Here is a 19940-nt window from a genome sequence, read left to right as displayed (position 1 = left end):
CTGGACCAGGGCCTGGTGCTGCCTCGGGGCCTGGACCAGGGCCTGGTACTGCTTCAGCGCCTGGACAAGCTCTGGGGCCTGGGCCAGGAGCTGGGTCAGTACCTGGTTCAGGAGCTGCACCTTTATCTGGGTCAGGGGTAGGGCCCGGGCCCAGACGGGAATCAGGGGCTGGGCAGAAACCCAGTGAGCCAGTGACAGCCCCAGTGCCAGTACTGCAGCAGAAGACTCAGGCCACACCTGTGCAGGCCTCTAAGCAGAAGGTTCTGGTGACTGGGGGAGGAGGCTACCTGGGCTTTAGCCTGGGTTCCAGCCTGGCCAAGAGCGGCACTTCTGTCATCCTGCTCGACCTCCGCAGACCCCAGTGGGTGCTGTGCCCGGGGACCGAGTTCATCCAGGTGCAGTGATGGCGGGGGGCAGGCTGGTGGTGGAGGTCAGGGGATGGTGTCTGATGTGTAACCGGTGCCTGGCGTTGAAGAGCACAGTCTTCGGAGTCAGACTGTTTAAGCTCCAACTCCAGCTCCCAGCTGGGCAGCCTTGGCCACAGGGTCCCGCACCTCTGAGCCTCGCGTCTTCATCCACAGAAAGGGGACGCTAACAATATCTGCCTCGCAAGGGTCTCGTGGGGAGTTGAGAAGACAGTGCATGTAAAACACTGAGCACAGCCTCTGTGACTTAGCTCCATACATGGGGCCGATGATGATGAAGACGGCCAGTGGGATCATCTAGTAAATCCTGCCCCACAGCCTGTCTGGGCCCTGCAGGTGCTGGGCCCGGGGTGGGGAGAGGGGCCCGGCCCCGGGACCCGGCACAGCTGTTACCTCTGATTGCCTTGGACCCAGACCTCCTACCTCCGTGTATTCCTTCTCTGTTTCAGGCTGATGTCCGTGACGCAGAAGCCCTGCACCGCGCCTTCGAAGGCGTGGACTGTGTGTTCCACATGGCCTCCTGCGGAATGTCTGGTGCCGAGCAGGTGAGCGCCTCCCACGCAAGGCTTAGGCCCCGGCTCTGCCCGCCCCCTTCATGCCCGGTGTCCATCAGGCTCCTCACCTACTCCAGGGAGGATTTGGGCTACACCCATGGGACCACATGCCAGTTCTGCCGTGTTCTAGCTGCCTGGCTAGGAGAGTTAACCTCTTTGAGCCTCTGTTTCTTCACCTGTAGAGTGAGGACACTATTGGTACTTATGTCACGACCTCCCCAGAGAGCAGTGTAACAGTATCTATCAAAGCACGCAATACCCTTTGACTCAGAAACTACACTTACTTATGTATTTGTAGCATTGTTTTTAATAACAAAACAGGAACTAACTGAAATGCCCATCCGTTGGAGATTATGTAAATAAATTGCGATATAGCTAAACGATGACATTCCAGGCAGCCATTCAAAAGAATGAGGTAACTCGATATGTACTGATAACAGGACAATTTCCAAGGTATATATACTCACACATTGTGTGCGCTGATATTAATGTGTCGATTACCTCTAGAAATACAGAGACTGGTAACAGTCTGGGGAGGGAAAAGGGAGCCTTGGAATCAGGATTGGGAGGGAAATTTCCTCTTCATTGCATTCTTGTTTTACTGTTTGAGTTATTTTTAACCTTGTGACTGTGTTACCTATTGAAAACAACCACAACAAGAATAAATATAGTTTGAAAATCAATAGGGAACCCACCTCTCATGTGGTTGTAGGGATTAAATGAGATGTAAAGGCTTCGCCCAATCCCTGGCGCACAAGCAGCTCTCACTGTAGCCCAGTTGTTTTTATTTTTCAAAGCCCAGCCCTCTCACTTGGGTAGGGACAGTATTACTTGTCCGTCTTATGGATAAGGAAGCTGAGACTTCTAGAGCCAGGAAACAATCCAACACATCTGAGGCTCTTCTCTGTGTCAAGCCCTGTACCATGTCCTCTCATGGGGCTTATTAAATCCTGCTGACCACCCAAGGGGGTCTTCCCTCACTTCATAGATGAGGGAGCTGATGGCCAGAGGGGTGGGTAGAACCTCCCCTGTGGCCCAGGCATATGGGGACGGAAAAGGGCACTAGAGCCCAGGGCCCCCGCACTGCCCATGGGCCCCTCGGGATCCCTGCCTCTGAGCTGCAGCCCCCCCGCCCTGCCACCCAAGCCCAGCCTCATGGCCTCAGCTACAAGGCATGAGACAGCACCCCGACTCTCCCACCTCCATCTTGTCTTTTAGCTGCAAAAAGAGCAGATTGAGTCTATAAATGTTGGAGGCACCAAACTAGTGATTGATGGTAGGCACTCAGAGCAGAGTGTGACCTGCTGTGTGTTTGTGCTTCTCTCCCCACCCCTGCGCAGGCCCGGCTCTGGGGGACAGGGCAGGGGGACAAAGGTGGGAGCCTCCCTCCGACCCCCGCCCTCCCCAGTAGAGGGCCTGTGGGCAGCACATCCTTCCTGTTCTGCAGGCCTGCCCAGGCCCCGGCATGGGGCTCAGCGTGGCCTCAGTGTGTCTGGGGACGCGGGGAGTGGAGTTTGCACAGAGGGATTAGGGGTTGCGGGCGAGAAAAGTTGCTGGAGCACCAAATTAGAAAACTCACACCTGGGCTCTCTGGGCACGTCCTGCCTTGTCCTGCATTTTTCTCTTTGATTCTAGAGTGTGTTTTCCCTATGTCCCCACTGAGTGAGACTTTCTTCTGACTTGTCCCTGGCAAGCTAGCTAAGGGGCCGCAGCCACACTGAGAAGGAAGAATGAGCCAGCCCGGCCCCCAAGGGCCCAGGGAGCAGGGACTTGACCCCTCCCCAAGTTAAGGGAAGGAGACTCTTCCGTCCCGAGCCAGGATGTGTGCAGGAGGCTGGGTGGAAGATTTGCCCAAGGAGGTCCCCATGGGTTCCTCCTCAACCAGCTCCCTGCTCACATCAACTGTGTGTGTGTGTGTGTGTGTGTGTGTGTGTTGCCGTGTGACCTGTCACTGTAGTTTGTGTCCACCGGCGGGTTCCAAGGCTTGTCTACACCAGCACCGTCAATGTCGCATTCGGCGGGAAGCCCATAGAACAGGGCGATGAGGACTCTGTGCCATATTTCCCACTGGAGAAGGTACCTGGCTTCCAGGAGAGGTGGGCGGGGCCAATGGACTTGGAACCCACAGTCCAAAGGGTAGGGATGGGCGGAGCCAGGGTCAATTTCACAATTCAGGGTAAGACCCAGGAAGAAAGGTCCCCAAAACGGCGTGGCGCCAAAGCCTTCTCCTATTTTGGCTGGTCGTGCCAGTAGGAGCTTTGAATCACATAGACCTGGCCTTGAACCAGCAAAGCCCCTTTCTACTGTGGAACCCTGAGCAAACCGCTTCACTTGGAGGCTCCCCTTCTTTGTCTGGGTGTGATAGCACCACCCTATGGGGACGTGGAGACCAGGAAATGAGTTGATGTATGTGAAAATGCCCCGTGAGCGCTTAAGGCCTCCATGTGAAAAATCCATCCACTCACGTCCAGCATTCACATCCCAGAGCAGGCACTGTGGCTCGCAGGAGCCTCCCCGAATCAGGGAGCCCCTGGTCGTTTTTACTGCTCTGAACTCTCTCCTCTGTTCCTGTGGCTCCCACCCAGAGGGAGAGGAAGGGGAGTGGGGCTCAGGGCCTGGCCATTTCCCAGTGGGGGTCCCAGAAGTGAACCCCCATGTGGTCTGAAGCAGAGGTACAGCCCTGGGGCCGGGAGGGCTGGGTGGGCCGGGCAGGTGTGGCCAGCAGTGTCTCTGACCCCCGTTCGGTGGCTCTGTTCTCTGATAGCACGTGGACCACTACTCCCGAACCAAAGCCATTGCTGACCAGTTGATCCTCATGGCCAACGGGACGCCTCTCCCAGGTGAGTACTGGGAGTCCCTGCTCACAGCCAACGTGCATGCCCACTGCTCCCTCCCTGAAGCACATGTGCGATTCTAGCTTATAGCTGGTATGTTCCCAGCTTCCTTCCAAAGAACCCTTCCCCAGGGCCTTGGACATTCGTCATCCAACAAATTCTGAGCACCCACGCTCCACCAGGGATACAGCCCGGAAAACGTCAGGCCCAATCTCTGCCCTCACATTGTTCATGTCCTGGTGGGGAGACACTTGAGCTAGTCCACGTCTAGCTCTCTTTTCTGCCATATAGGAGAGCATCCAGTTTTGGGGACCCTCTTTATAAGAGTACAAACTTATGAATATGCATGAAATATAGCGCTTTGGAAGGGCTGTGCAAGGGAGGAGCCCTTCAGTAACTCCCAGAAGAATCGGCCTTGGCTGCCTTACTGGATTGCCTCTTCTTACTGTATTGTGATAGAGAAATAATAGTAGATTAAGGACAGGTGGCAGCATGGCACAGTGGCTAAGCACCCACGTACTGGCATCAGACTGAAATGAGTTCAAATCCAAGCTCCACCGCCTCTCAGCTATGTGATCTTGGGCAATGCACTTACCCTCTCCCAGCCTCGGATTCCTCACCTATGAAAAAATGGATAGTGGAATTTACCTCAAAGAGCTTGAGCGAGAACAAAAGAATGATGGGCACTGTTAAAAAAAAAAAACCACTAACATGGACATTTTGTGTTTATTGAGTGCTTACTACATGCCAAGCCCTATTTTACACGCTGATTTTACCTGCAAAAGTCTCAATACATCTTCATAGCGTCCATGTGAGGTAAGAACCTTAGCTACCCCTTGCTTTCCAAACTCAGGAGTCAAATATCAATAGATTCAGATAAATTCCTGCTATCTAAATTATCATTATTTGCTTTCTGAAATTCAGAAACTAAAAAGAAACAGAAAACCTGGTTTCCCTCACTGTCTAAACTCAGGAGCCAAGTGGATTTGGAGAACGAAGGTTGTTTGAAAGTATAATCCCCAATTTTACAGGAAAGAAAACTGAGGCTAAGAGGTTAACTGACTTAGCTCAAGGTCACATAGCTCTTAGGTGGCAGAGGTGGGATTTGAAAACCCCCTCTCCCCCTAGGGGAGTCTAAAACCAGAGCCTGGGGCTTAACCATTGTGCTCCACTGTAGCTGTGGCTGAGTGAGTCTCTGAGCATGAACTCTTTTCCCTAAAAGCCTCCCCACCCCACCCTCTCACCCTGGGCCTGTCAAGCCTCAACCCCTTATCCCAGTGGGAACATCCATCTGTGTTTCCCAGGAGTTTGACCCTCGGCAGTTGAATTCTCTTCTCTACCAGGGCCTCTCCTGGCTGGACCAGCAGCCTACAAGCCAGACACCTAATCCTCTGGCTGATAATTATTTATACAAGCATCCCCAGCTTTCCATGGTCAGGAGAGTCATGGATACCCTGGGCGCAGTCCCTCTGTGACGTGGCCACCCAGCGCCCCACTGGCCAGTGTCAGCTGTAGCCCAACCAACCTCCCCGCACCATGCCCAGGTGACCCAGAGTTTAAAATTAGCTGCAGGCTGTTTACAGAAAAGCTCACCTGATACCTGCCTTGCAGGAGCCCAGCCACGTCACCCTGGGTGATTTCCAGTCCCTACTACCCAAGCTGGTCCCTGAGACTCTGCCTCTAACCTGGCATGGAGCACCCTGGTCCCTGTAGCAGAGTCCTGAGGCATGCAGACCCCAGCTCCATGTGAATGTGTCGTGTCCTCCTGTCTCTGGGTTCATTAGTGTCCTGGGGCCGCTGGCACAAATTACCACAAACCTGGTGGCTTAAAACAACAGAAATTTCTTCTCTCGCAGTTCCCACAGTTAGCAGTCAGATGTCTGAAATCAAAGTGTCATTTGGGCTGCAATCCCTCCAAAAGTGCGAGGGGAGAATCTTTCCTTGACTCTTGTGGCTTCTGATGGCCCCAGAAGCTTGGGGTCCTTCTTTGGTGTGTGGCTGCATCGCTCCAGTCTCCTCCTCTGTCTTCACATGGCCTCTCCTCTTCTCCATCTGTCTCTTCTCCGTGAGTCTCTTATAAGGATACCTGACATTGGATTTAGGGCTCGCCTGGATAACCCAGGATCATCTCGTTTTTAGGTCCTTAATTACATCCTCAAAGACCCCTTTTCCAAATAAAGTAGCATCCACAGGTTCCAGGACACCGACATATCTTTTGGGGGCCACTGTTCAACCCAATACACTGGGCCTCATTGTAAAGTGAGGGTTTTGGTGGGGGAGCAGTCAGGGTGTTTGGCTATGACCCAGAGACACTGACCCTGGCTAATTTATGGAGAAAATGGAATTTATACTGGGATAGCTTCTGGAAAATATATTCCAGAAAAATGACCACCAGGGCTTAGAAAGGACAGGGTCAGGGCAGTTCCAGGGACCTGGGAGACAGGAGCTGGTGATCAGTCTCTCAGGGTGAACCCACTCCTGTGATTTTCGATCCCGTGTCAGTGATGCAGAGTCACATTCCTGGGTGAGAACATGGCATTGGCCCAGCCTGGGTCCCGTGGCTGCCATCTCAGGGAAGAGAGGTGCATCTAGACTGACAGTCCCCCGCTAGACCTGGTGCAAAGGGGAAGGGGCCCCCAAAGGAAGGTGGGCTTCCGGTCCCAGAGGATGGCATACACTAGGCTCCCCAAACTGGAGGCACAGCTGCTTGGGAAACCTGAGCCTTGGAGGAGTGAAACATCTTCCAGGAGACTCCATCTCAGTTAAGGAGTTGGGGTTGAGGATCGAATAATTTACAAATAGTAATTTTTAAAAATTGTAATCTTAAACACAAATGAATTATGAGAATAAATTGAAAATTTTGTAGGTCCTCTTAAGACTTAAAAAGAATATGTTTGGAGCAGCCCTTCAGGCTGTACCCCCAGACTTCCCCTGGGGAGACATGCTCCCACTTCCACCAGTGGGGGCCCCTCAGCAGAGAATTTGGGAAGCCCTGGACCAAGCTTTGTCTTGGTCTGGGGACTCTGCTGGCACAGAGCAGTGAGAGTTAGGGGAACAGACCCCCAGCTCTCATGCTGATGGCTCTAGTCTTTTCATTTCTCCATTGGTTGTCTGGAAAGTATAACTGCTACCACCAGTTACAAAGCACCCATTTTCCAGGTGAGGAGACCCAGGCTGAGAGAGCTGAGGGCCTATTTGTTGGTACTGTATCACCGGAGGTATTAGTGGAAAGTGCCTGGACTTTGGTCCCCATCTCAGCTCCGCGAGGCTGAGCTGTGTGCCCTTAGGCAAATCACATCCCTTCTCTGAGCCTTGGTTCTTTCATCCATAAAACAGGAATAATAAGAGCTCCCACCTCATAGGGTTGCTTTGAGGGAAAAATTCCAGGCTTACCAGAGCACCAGACACATAGTAGGACCTCTCTGAGAGCCATCGTGATCCTTATCTGATGACCAGAAAAAGTAAAGTACTATAGCTATTGGCATGAGGACGTGTGGGTCTGTGCGCATCTGTAAAATGGACACAGTAGGACTCTGGGAGTTGAAGGAGGTCATGTCTGTCAAGTGCTGGTTAGACTCTCACGGGCCATGCAGATACCTACATCTAGGTCTTGCCTCTGTTACTGGCCTGAGAGCACTGTGAGGGCAGGGACCATTTCTTGGTCATCCTTGGATTCTTCACAGCATCCATCCCAGGGCCCAGTGCTGAGGGGGGTGGAGGTGGGGAATGTTTGTGAACAGTGTTTGTTGAATGACTGACTGATCGACTGAGAGAATAATTAATTGAATGAGGAAACCCCAAGGCCCTGCCTTCCCCACTAACCTTTCCGGGTAAGAACCAGGAGATGCGGACAGCCTTTCTGTCCCTCTCCCTGCTCATCCACCCCTCCCCAGGCCCCTGACTGCCCTCCCCTGTGTTGTAGGAGGAGGCGCTCTGCGGACATGTGTGCTCCGGCCCCCAGGGATCTACGGCCCCGAAGAGCAGAGGCACCTGCCCCGTGTGGCGGTATGTTGTCCCAGCCCCAGGCCGGAGGCACAGGAGGAGCCTGGCTGATATGTGTGTGAATGGGGACCCACAGTCATCGCGTCAGTCTTAGGGCAGTGTCCCGAGCGGGGGACCCTCAGTTCTGGGAGAAGTCCTGCCCCCATGAGGCCCACCAGGAACAGAGCTCTCGGGGTGCGCCAGCCAGGCCTGGGTACCGGTAGAGGAGACGTGGAGCTATGACCCCAAAGAAGCAGAGGAAACTATTGCCCTGCTCAGATGTGAGCTCCCTAAGGGCCAGATGGCTCATCTCATGCTGCCAGCACCAGGCTTTTCACACAGAAAACCTGTCTCCAGAGAAGGCTGGTTGCCAGGGATATAGCTACAAGGGGCTCTAGATCCTGTCCTCAAATTTCTCACAGCCTAGTCAGGGAGACAGACTCCACAGTCACAGATTCAGGGTGGTAAGGGCTGTGTAGAGGTGAAAGGGAGAAGATGGGAGCACAGCAGAGAGGGCCTGGCAGGGGAGGTCCAGGAGGGCTTCCTGGAGGAAGTGATGGCTGTGCTGTTTGGATACAGAAGGAGCTAACCAAGGAAATGGGGTGATAGAGAGAAAGTGGTCCAAATAGAGGAGACAGCTTGGGCACAAAGCTGGAAATGAAAAACTGTTCCAGGTTTGGGGACAGGTCAGTGAACAAAACAGATGATTCCCGCCCCTGTGGGGTTTATATTCTCACAGGAGGAGAGAGAGAGAATAAACATGATACAATACAAGGAACGTTTGAAGGTGCCAGGGACTATGGAGAAAGAGGAAAAGTGGAGTGGGGTTGGGGGAAGCTGGGGGTGCCGGCAGTCGGGGAGCCTCTTCAAGCAGGGATATTGAGCAACTTGAAGGTGACGAGGTGCATCACACAGCTATCTGGAGGAAGAGCCTTCCAGACAGAGGGAACGGCTAGTCCGAAGCCCTGAGGTGGGGCCCTGCTGGCACGTTCCAGGAGGCCGAGTAGCTCGTGCAGAGTGAGCAAAAGGGTCGGTGGGAGACACGTCAGAGAGTAGCTGGGGCCAGAGCAGAAGGGCCTCCTCTGCCACCCGGCGCCCGGAAGTTTCTGAGCAGAAGAGACACGATCTGACTTAGGATTCAAAAGGATCCCCCAGCTGCACGGAGAACAGGCCACAGCGGCGGGGGGGTGGAAGCAGAGGACCAGTTAGGAGGCTCTTTCAGTGTCCAGGTGAGAGATGAGGGCGGAAGTCAGTACAGTGAGGAGTGGCCGAATTCTGGACAGATTGTAATGGCTGAGACGACTGGGTTTGCAGACGGGTTGGGTGTGGAGAGTGAGGGAGGGGACAGCCAAAGCTGGCTGCAGGCTTTAGGCCTGAGCCCTGGGTGCTGTGGGCTGGGGGTGGGGGGCAGCCAAATGGGGATAAGGCGCTCACAGGACAGGACAAGTCTGCCTTGTCTATCGGGCAGCCAAGTGGAGACTTCCGGAAGGCATGTGGGGCTGGGACAGAGGAGCCCGGCCTGGGAGCCTTCTGCATGTGGATGGAATTTAAAGCCACTCCAGGCTAGGTCTGTGTTTCTCGCCCTCTCCCCCCACCACCAGAGCCACATCAAGAAGAGACTGTTCATGTTCCGATTTGGGGACCGCAGGACGAGGATGAACTGGGTCCACGTGTGCAACCTGGTGCAGGCACACGTGCTAGCAGCCGAGGCCCTCACCGCCAGCAAGGGCTACGTGGCCGTGAGTCTCCTGCAGTGCTCCCCCGACCTTACCCCTCGGGCTGCAGGCGGGTCCCCCATCCCTCGGGGATTCCTGGCTCACACACGACATAGCTCCCCAGTTCAAGCTGCCTGATGGGGTGGGGGGAAAGTGGCCTTTTAGAGCATCATCAGCTCCTTGAAATGACCCTGTGAGGCAGGTGTTGTTGAGCCCGGAATTTCAGTCACCGAATGCTAAGCGTTTCACATATATTGTCACCTGCACCTTTACAACAGCCCAAGGGGGAGATGCCATTATTATGCTCCCATTTCTCAGATGAGGAAACTGAGGTACAGAGAGGTTAAGTGACTCCACTGAGGTCATACAGCTAGTCAGCTGGCAGCCCCGGAACTCAGAGGGACTTGTTCAGGTCCGTCTCCAGGGCTGCTCAGGAGAAGTGGGGAGTTGGGGCAGCTGCTGGGAGCCATCGGAGAGGGTGGGGTCAGGCGGCGGCGGGCATGTGCCTGACCGTCCCCCTCCCCACGTGTCCCCCTCAGAGTGGGCAGGCGTACTACATCAATGACGGGGAGAGTGTCAACATCTTCGAGTGGATGGCCCCACTGGTAGGTGCCCGGACACCGCCCCCATCCCAAGTGAGAATTCAGGGATCCCCATGTCTTCTTTCCCTGTCACCTTTTCCCAAAAAATCAGAGGATTTCACATTAAAAACCAGCTCTGGCAACAGTGTCTACTGAGCAACATTGGAACCGGCTGGAGCTGGGTAGTGGCTGCCCCTTTGGGGGGCTGTGCGCTTCCCCAGTTTGCCATAGTCCCTCCCAGCCCGCTTCCTGATTTATGTCGATGTCCTGCCCTGTGGGATTTTGCTTGTGGCCCCCGTACTATGTGGTGAGGCCCTGAAAGAGGTAAGTAGAAGGTAGGCAAAGCACAAAGGGAGGTGTTGGCCCTCGGGCCCCTACGCTGCAGCCCCTCTGAGAGTCCTGGCCTCCTCTCGCAGCAGCCTACAGACTCCTGGAAGGGGTAGACCAGAAACCCCGCGCTGGAGGATACATCCTGGGGGCATTCAGGCCCTTTGCATGTCAACTCTTAACAGCTTTATTGAGATATAATTTATAGACCATACAGTTCACCTATTGAAAGCATACAAGTCGATGGTTTTTAGTATGAGTTGTGCGACCATCAGCAAAACACGTTTTAGAACATTTTGTCACCTTCCCAGAAAAGAACCTCCCCAAACCATACCTTTTAGCTGTCACTTCTATTTACCTCTCACCCCACCCCACCCCTAGCCATAGGCAACCACTAAGCTACTTCCTGCTTCTGTAGATTAGCCTGTTCTGGACATTTCCTATGAATGGAATCATACAGTATGTGGGCTTTGTGTTAAGTTTCTTTCATTTAGCATGTTTTCAAGGTTCATCCATGTTGTGGATGTGTCATAAAGTACTTCATTCTTTTTTATTGCCAGAAAGATATTTCATTCAATCGCTGTGCCACATTTTGTTAATCCATTCATCAATTGATAGAAATTTGGGTTTTCCATTTTGGGCCTGTTATCAGTAATGCTGTATGAACATTCGTGTGTAAATAGTTGTGTGGACATATTTTCTCATTTCTGTTGGGTATATACCTAGGAGTGGAATTGCTGGATCATACAGTAACTCTATGTTTAACCTTTTGAGTTACTGCCAGACTGTTTTCCAAAGTGGCTGCACTATTTTACATTCCCACCAGCAGTGTAAGAGGGTTCCCGTTTCTCCACATCCTGTCAACACTTGTTATTATCTGTCTTTTTGACCTGGAGGGTTTTCATACAAGTGAAGGCCTCAGTTCATCCTATGCCAGCCCATCTCTTCATGCTTCTCCCACCACCCTCCACACGTATGCTTTTTTTTTTTTAATTTAATAGCAGAAAAGCAGATTCTAGAAAATAATCAGATTCTATATAAGTGCCTTAGAGTGTCTTTGGGTGTACGCAGATGTAAAAAATAACTAAATGATGGGACTGCACCCTATGCAGTCAGTTCCTACTTAGTTTTCCAGGTCACAGTGCGGGCTTCATTTAAAGACTGGTGTAAACTTGGGGCTGGCTGTGGGGTCTGCCCCCTTTGGTGGGCAGCTGAGGAGGGGCCAGGAGGTGCTTTGCTGGCCCTGGGGTAAAGGCAACACGTGGCCTATACCAGCCCCCCAAGGATCTGTTCTCACCTCAAGCCATGTTTCCTTGCAGTTTGAGAAGCTGGGGTACAGCAAGCCCTGGATCCAGGTTCCTACTTCCTGGGTTTACCTGTCAGGTGAGGAAAGGAGTGTGTATGTGAAAAGCCTCCATGTGCCAGATGTACACGCATTACCTCATTTTAAACCCAGAGCCAGGACCTGGCTGAGGCGAGTGGGGCACTGAGAGCACAAAATTTAAGGAAACCCTCACTCGCAGGAGTCAAATGCTCCAAGCCCCACCTGCACTTGCCCAGCCCTGAGAGCAGGTGCCTCCTTAAATTTTGCACTCGAGGCACCTCACTCCCCTCACCCTAGTCCTGGCCCTGTTTAAACCCTATCCCACTTGCCAGGTGGGTGGGGTTAGGCCCATTGTAAAGATGAGGCAACTGAGGCTCTAAGACGTTAGCAACCTGCCCATGGTGCCCCAGTCCCACTTGCAAGGTGGGTGGGGTTAGGCCCATTGTAAAGATGAGGCAACTGAGGCTCTGAGAGGTTAGCTACCTGCCCATGGTGCCCCAGTGAGAAAGTGGGAGAGGCAGAATTCCCACTGGGCTCCGCTGACTGCGCAGCCCACGCCCAGTCCTGCTGCCTGTGCTGGAATGCCCCATCCCCCAAGGTCGCCCTGGAGTTAAGGCTGCTTTTGGACATGTGGGGGTTCCGTTTGACCCTAGAGTCTCCTCCTCACCCTGAAGGTCAGTCTCCACTCTCACGCCCCAGCTTCCCTATTGCTGGCCTCCTTCCAGCTGGAATGAGCACGGGCTTCAGGCTTGGAGTGATCAGCCCGAGGGGGCAGGTGGCCCCCAAGTCACAGATAACTGTGTTCCTGGAAAACCTCAGCTGGATCTCTTGCACTTTAAATGCATTGGGGGACTTCCCTGGTGGTCCGGTGGTTAAGACTCCGCATTTCCAATGCAGAGGATGTGGGATCGATCCCTGGTCTGGGAACTAAGATCCCACGTGCTGCACAGTGCAGGCAAAAAATAATAATAATAAGGCATTGGGATGCCCGCCATTTAAAGCAGGGGTTTGCACATTTTTGTCCCCCAAGGTGCCCACACAGGATGACTTCCCCTGCACAGCATCACCACCAGGACTGACACTCCTTGACCCCCAGCTGAGAAAAGTTCAACCGCAGGTCCTGGCGGTTTGGGAGACTGTCTATAAATTCCCCATTCCCAGTGAGCTGACTGTAAACTCAGTGCTTCTTAACTTTGGCTGCACAGTAGAATCACCTGGGAGCTTTTAAAAATGCCTCAGCCACACCCCCAGACCAATTACCTCAGCATCCGCAGGAAGCAAGGGGGTGGGGGAAGAAGGAACATTTTAAAAAGTGCAGCCCAGGCTGAGTTGAACCACTGTTCCCACTTCTTTCTCCCTGACTCAAGAGAGCATATCAGGATAGAAGTGCGTGAGAGAGACGTGATTGTAGAGATCACTTTGAATCTGCTCAGATTTATTTTAAAATGTCAGTCTTTTCATATTAATAACTTACTTGTGACATATTTCACAGCCAAACAAGGCACCCCAGGACTGCTGATTTAAAGGAATCCAAGGACAGGAAAACTTGGCAACGTGAAGATTCCCCCTAGCAAAGCAAATAATGCCCCCAACTGACTTGTCTCTGACGACCTCCCTGGAGTTTGCCTAGAGCAGGCCCCCGGTCACTGGTCCCTCTCTCCCCACACAGCCACGGTGATGGAGTATTTGCACCTGGCCCTGAAGCCCATCTGCAGCCTCCCGCCGCTGCTCACCCGGAGCGAGGTAAGTGGGCTGCTGTGAGGGGAGCCCCTGTGTCCTGGTGCCCCTCACTTGCCTTCCTGCCCCTTCTCCACTGCCACAAACCCTCACCTTTTGACACCGTAACTGGATGCTTGTCTGAGGTCTCAGAACCTACCATGTGGGCTCAAATCTAGGGCCAGCTCCTGTATAACATCCCAACCTCTGAGCTTCTGCTGAGGCTGTGCTCTCTTGGTCTGAAGGGCAACAGCTCCAAGCCCATCCTTTTTTTTTTTTTTTTTTTTTTGTGGTACGTGGGCCTCTCACTGTTGTGGCCTCTCCTGTTGTGGAGCACAGGCTCCGGACGCGCAGGCTCAGCGGCCATGGCTCAAGGGCCCAGCCGCTCCGCGGCATGTGGGATCTTCCCGGACCGGGGCACGAACCCGTGTCCCCTGCATCAGCAGGTGGACTCTCAACCACTGCGCCACCAGGGAAGCCCAAGCCCATCCTTTATCACTGTCATTTCATTCATAAGCAGTTTGTCTTCCCAGCCAGACTGGAGGCTCCCAAAGGCAGGTTCCATGAAATTCACTTTTTGGAATGTCACTACTCCCAATAACTGTCAATACACACACACACACACACACACACACACACACACACACACACACACACCCTGTTGATTCGAGGCTCACAGTTCCTGCTCACTGAGTAATAAGTATATATTAAGTACCTACTGTGTTAAGAACACTGTTCTCAAATAATGATGATGCAGTTTTCTATTTGCATATACAGTTTAAGAGAGGGTGTTTTAATGCAGGTTGTAAACAGTAAAGCAACAAGTGGTGTTTGGTGTTATTTGCAAAATCCTTCCAGTCCACTCTCTCATTTGATTGTCCCTGATGCTCTGTTAAGTTAGGAGGGGCAAAAAGATTATGATCTCATTTAATGGTGAGAAACTGAGCACTAGAGAAATAAGTGATTTGTCCAAGCTCCCACCATTCTGGAATTGGCTTCACATTCCAAGCTCAGTGCTCTCCACCTCAGAGAATCGAGAATGGGCCACAGAAAGACGCAGTTCCCTATGGTCTCTCCTTTGAACCGTCTGGACTAGCAGAGGAAAGAGATAATGAAAATAGGGACCATCCATAGAGTGTGAAATGCCAGGCACTGTATTTATCTCATTTAATCTTCACAACTGCTATACACTGTGGATTCTGTTATTATCACCTCCATGTACAGAGAAGGAAATGAAACACTCAGCGGGGGGAGGGGGAGGGGTGAAATAACCTGGCTCATGACCATTCCCTTTTGTAGCAGCATCGAGATTTGAACCCAGAGGAGACCTAAATGATTTCAAGCTTAACCACTAGCTTGTGAAATGTCAGGAATCATAGTCACATAAAATAGCTGCCAGAGTGCTGCTGAGTTGTGGTCTGGTAGGGAGCCGGCTCCCCTCTCTCTCCACTCACTGGTGGGTTTCCTTGTTCAACTCGGGGCGGGGCGGGGCAAAGGATCCCTAGTTAGCTGGGAAGTTTCTGGGCACTGTAGCTCGGGCGCCCTCTTCTGGTCAGTCTATGACACACCAACTAGCCCTCTAGTTTGACTTCATAGCCTTTTTTCATTCATTTGACATGTATTGAGCACCTAATGTAGGCCAGGCACTGTGCTGGGGAGTGGAGGCAAGGCAGTCCTTGTTTTCTATTCGCACATACAGTTTAAAAGAGAGGATGTTTTAATGCAGATTGTAAACAGTAAAGCAACAAGTGGTGTTTGGTGTTATTTGCAAAATCCTTCCAGTCCACTCTCTCATTTGATTGTCCCTGATGCTTTGTAGGTTAGGAGGGGCAAAAAGATTATGATCTCATTTAATGGTGAGCTCACAGTCCAAAGGGGAAGACAGCCCAGCAAGGGCTATACTGGGGGAAATAATGAGGAACTTCAGAGTACACAGAAGGGGCACCTAAGCCAATTCTGAGGAAGTTAAGGAGGCTTCCCAAAGGAGGTGACATCTAAGCCTGACATCTGAGAATGCTGTGTCCCAGGACCCTGCCTATCTAGTTCACAGCTGTACCCGCCAAAGCCCTGAATTTACTAGCTGAGGCAAAAAAGGACAAGAACTGGCCTCTCTCCCTCTCTCCTCACACAAGCATCCAAGACCAGGGGCTTGACCCCAAGGGCTGTTTCAGGGCCACTGCAGAATCAAGCAGCTAGTGGACTCCTTCCCAGTGTCCAGCTGAGGAACAAAAGGCGAAGAAATGAGTCAGGTGGGAGGGTATCTTCTCAATCCTAACATAGCTGGGAAGGGCATGAGCTAGAGTTTGGCTTCTCTGTGTGACCCTGGGCTAGTCACTTAACCTCTCTGATCTTCAATTTTCAAAAGAGGAGATGGTGGTATTACCACTTCAGAAGATTAAATGAGATATGGCCTAGAGAGAATTTAGCGCATGACAGGCACAGAGTGCTTACTCAGTAATTGTTGTTGTCAGCACTACCTTTGAAGCCTGTGGGACCCAGGCCATCTGGCATCAGGAAACGCAGCTTCAAACCCTGGAGAGAGTAATCACTTATGCATAATTGAATTCCTCTCTTAGAGAAGCTCAGTTAAATCAGCCAGGGCGTGAAGCTTGCACCCTGGAGCCTGCCTGCCCAGACTCCATCTGGGGCTGTGGGCTGAAAAGTGAAGGATGTTTCCTGGAGACAAGTTTTCCGGATAGCTGCACTCAGGCCACAGGCAGAATGTATCAGGGCCTCCTGAGCCCCGGCATCGTGCTAGGGCCGGGGAAGGGGAGTGCAGAGGTGGGGCCTTTACTTTTGGGGGACTGAGGAGTTCAGTAGGGTGGGGAGATGCAGAAAATGTATCCTGGAGGCGGCCCCCCCCCCGAGGAAAATGGAGGTGGAAGAGAGACAGGAAGTCCTCCCCATGAGGGCGTCGTAGACGCAAGATCCAGCATAGAGGTCCTTTTAAATCTCTGTGCGACGGAAGGGAAATCCCTACCCTCTCTTATCCGAGTGAAACATGGTAGAGGTTGCTCCCCATGCCCACTAGTCCCGTCCCTCGGCTGCCCCGCCTCTCCCCGCAGGTGCGCAGCGTGGCCGTGACGCACACCTTCCAGATCGCTAAGGCCCGCGCTCAGCTTGGCTACGTGCCCGACAAGTTCAGCTTCGCAGACGCCGTGGAGCGATACGTGCAGTCGACGGGCCAGGGAACCCGCGGCTCCACAGCGCGGACGCTCCTGCGGCTGCTGCTCGGGCTGCTGCTGCTCCTTGGCCTGCTCGTGCTGGCCCTGCACTTCCTAGGCCCACGGCCGTTCGTCGTCTGACCATCGTCGCCGGCCTGTCCCTGCCCCTGCTACGCCTTCAGGACTTGGACCTGACCCTGCTCCGCCCTCCGGACTTGGGCGCTCCCTTGAGTCCTGGGCTTGTCCCTGCCCCACCCTCTGGGCTTGGATCTGCCTAGCAGGTCTTCCGCTTGGATATTCCGGCGTTCTAACCCCGCCCCTGTCCCGCCCTCTGGGTTTCGACGTGCCCCTGCCCCGCCTTTTGAGCCCTGACCACGCCCCTTCCCCTCCCTCCGGCCTTGGTCTCCCTCTGACCTGGCCGGGATGCCTTCGAGAAGGTCCTATCTTCACAGCCTGCTCCGCCTTCCAGGCCTTCTCCCCGCCCCTGCCCAGGCCTGGCCCGCCCCCGCGTTCTCCCCTGCTCTGGTCCGCCCCGTTTCTGGCTCTAGCCGAACGCCTGAATCCTCGCCCTGGTTTCTCCTTTGGTAACTAGACTTGCTCATCCCTCTTGGTCGGTCCCTCTCCTCTCCTGTTTGTGATTCAGCCTTAGCCCCATCCCCTCCCGTCTGGCTCCACTCCTAGGGGCCTAGCTGCAGCCGCTCGTGCAGCTGGGCTGACGTTTGCAAGTTTTCGCTGGCTGCTGCTACCTCTCTAGGGACACGGACCCTCCTCGCTGCCCGAGCTTCTCTGTGCTTGTCCTGAGATCGTCTCGGGATCTTGGATTAGACCTCTTCTAGGAGCACTGGGTTTGCTCAGCTGCTATGCTTGTGTTTTGGGTTCGCTCACTCATGCAGGTCTCCCTGTGTGTTGATAGACGGGGTTGGAAGGACACCTGAGACCCAGGCTTCTGCCCAGCCCAACTTGGCCTTTTTGGGTTTCCGGTGCATGAGTCTGGGGATGACTCAGGAAGCACAGACTTCAATACCAGAAGGGACATCAAAAAAGGAAAATTAAAAAAATTTTTTTAGGGTGGTCAAAAGATACAAACTTCCAGTTAGTTATAAAGTAAATAAATTATGGGGGTGAAATGTACAGCCTGGTAGCTATAGTTAATAATACAGTATTGTATAAATGAACGTTGCTGAGAGTAGATCTTACGTTTTCATCACAAGAAAAATAATTGGAACTCTGTGTGGTGATGGAATTTAACTAGACATTGTGATCATTTCACAATATATATATATGGCAAATAAGTATGTTGTACAGCTGAAACTAATGTAATGTTACATGTCAATTAAGTCTCAAAAAAAAACCTTTAAAAAAATTGGATCTCTCTAAAAAGTACCAATATAGTAATAATGGGAATTATTAGAAATTAGTTGGTCATATTTTTTGTTTTACTATCGCTTCAATTTGTTAATGAGGGGGCCAGTAGTGATCACCATAATCTTTAATGTTTAAACCACAAAATTTCTTAATCCAGCTCCTTAATCCAGGAGACAGTGCCTCCCTATCATCTTGGTATCAATTGTGAATACCAAAATATTAGTGTGTAAATACATCTGTATATATATCATAATATGCACACGTGGAATTGGCTGATAAAACTATGGATCCTAGCAGAGAAGAAAACCATCACAAGCCTAAAGAAATCTGTGACGGGGTCGGGGGGAGCAAATGTGTTAGGGCCAACGTGGCCATTGCCCGGCGTGGGCATCAGCAGTATGTCCTCTGCTGAACAATTAAGAGAGTTCGTGAAGCAGTTCAAAAATGTGTGCTCCTGTTTGCTATGTTGAATTTGCATGTGTGTATATAATTTTTAAAAGCTCAATAATAATCCTTTATGCTTTGTTTATGCTTTATCCTTTATGTTTAATGCTTGACAGTTTGAAAGAGCTTTCATCTGTATGCTCGTATTTAATTCTCAGGCCCACCCTTACATAGAGCTTATTATTCTTATTTTATAAATAAGGAAACTGGGGTTGCCTAACTTCAAAGAGTAGAGGAGGGTGGGGGTCACTTCTCTACAGGCGGGGTAATTTGGAGGACCTGCCCAAGGCCCATTGGCCTAAACACGACACATGGTTATTTCTGCCTTTCTGCACCTTAGCCACGTCAGGGCTTGGGTTGAGCTCTGGGATCTTTCTCAGTCTCAGATCCACAAACCTCAGGCCATTTGGGGCTTGCTTTCTTCTCAGTAACATGCGTGCATGTAAACTCACCTTCTCCTCTGACTTTCGCTACCAGTCCTGAGAAATCTGTCCTTAGGGCAGGGAAAACAGGTTTTCACTGTTCACATAATCTTTTAGATCTTTTTTCTACTGCCGAACCTCAGCTTGTGAAACCCCAAAGCAAAATCGATTTCTTTGTTTTCTGGATTTCTCTAAGTCATCTCTTCTCCTGAAAGTAGACTGTCTAAACCCTGGGCATGGGGCCAGCATGGGTCACTATGCCAGAAAGCTTCCTTCCTCTCAAGTGTCTTCACCCAATGGGAAACGAGGTAGCACTTCCACCCAGCAGAGGAACCAAGTGCCCACGAGGGTTTTAGAGGCTGCCCAGATAACCACCCTCCGTGAGGTTCTTTTTTTTTTTCTTGTATACCTTCTCATAGATATTTTATTTTAAATTTTTATAGGAAATAGTTGATTTACAGTGTTGTGTTAGTTTCAGGTGTACAGCAAAGTGAATCAGTTATACATATACGTATATCCATGCTTTTTTAGATTCTTTTCCTATATAGGTCATTACAGAGTATTGAGTAGTTGCCTGTGTTATACATAGGTCCTTATTAGTTATCCATTTTATATATAGTAGTGTGTATATGTCAATCCCAATCTCCCAATTTATCCCCGCCGTTTCCCTCCTGGTAACCGTAAGTTTGTTTTCTACAGCCGTGAAAACTCCAGTAAGTTCATGTGTACATTTTTTAGATTCCACATATTAGTGATAGCATATGATATTTGTCTTTGTCTGACTTACTTCACTCAGTATGACAATCTCTAGGTCTATCCATGTTGCTGCAAATGGCATTATTTCATTCTTTTTTATGACTGAGTAATATTCAATTGCATATATGTACCATATCTTCTTTATCCATTCCTCTATCTATGGACATTTAGGTTGCTTCCATGTCCTGGCTATTGTAAATTGTGCTGCAATGAACACTGGGGTGCGTGTATCTTTTCAAATTAAGGTTTTCTCCAGATATATGGCCAGGAGTGGGATTGCTGGATCATATGGTAGCTCTATTTTTAGGGTTTTTTTTTTTTTTTTTTTTTTT

The 19940-nt window shown here is 51.4% G+C and overlaps 1 protein-coding gene across 1 annotated transcript in view; it reads left to right on the top strand.

The window, feature by feature from the left end:
- Positions 1–16797, top strand: part of SDR42E2 (short chain dehydrogenase/reductase family 42E, member 2) — a 20626-nt gene extending 3829 nt beyond the window's left edge. The window contains 11 exon segments of the mRNA XM_027126677.1: positions 1–395; positions 875–970; positions 2198–2255; positions 2937–3055; positions 3744–3819; positions 7736–7818; positions 9396–9533; positions 10049–10114; positions 11737–11800; positions 13411–13484; positions 16523–16797. The exon segment at positions 1–395 is cut by the window's left edge and continues 9 nt beyond it. Of these exon segments, the coding sequence (XP_026982478.1) occupies positions 1–395; positions 875–970; positions 2198–2255; positions 2937–3055; positions 3744–3819; positions 7736–7818; positions 9396–9533; positions 10049–10114; positions 11737–11800; positions 13411–13484; positions 16523–16762 (1409 nt within the window). The 3' untranslated portion in view covers positions 16763–16797.
- The last annotated feature ends 3143 nt before the right edge of the window (positions 16798–19940 follow it).

This window comes from Aethalodelphis obliquidens, unplaced genomic scaffold (assembly GCF_003676395.1).
Source record: "Aethalodelphis obliquidens isolate GAN/ISIS:26980383/991018 unplaced genomic scaffold, ASM367639v1 scaffold30, whole genome shotgun sequence".
Classification (NCBI taxonomy): Eukaryota; Metazoa; Chordata; class Mammalia; order Artiodactyla; family Delphinidae; genus Aethalodelphis; species Aethalodelphis obliquidens.
This window is presented reverse-complemented; position numbering and strand designations above follow the sequence as displayed.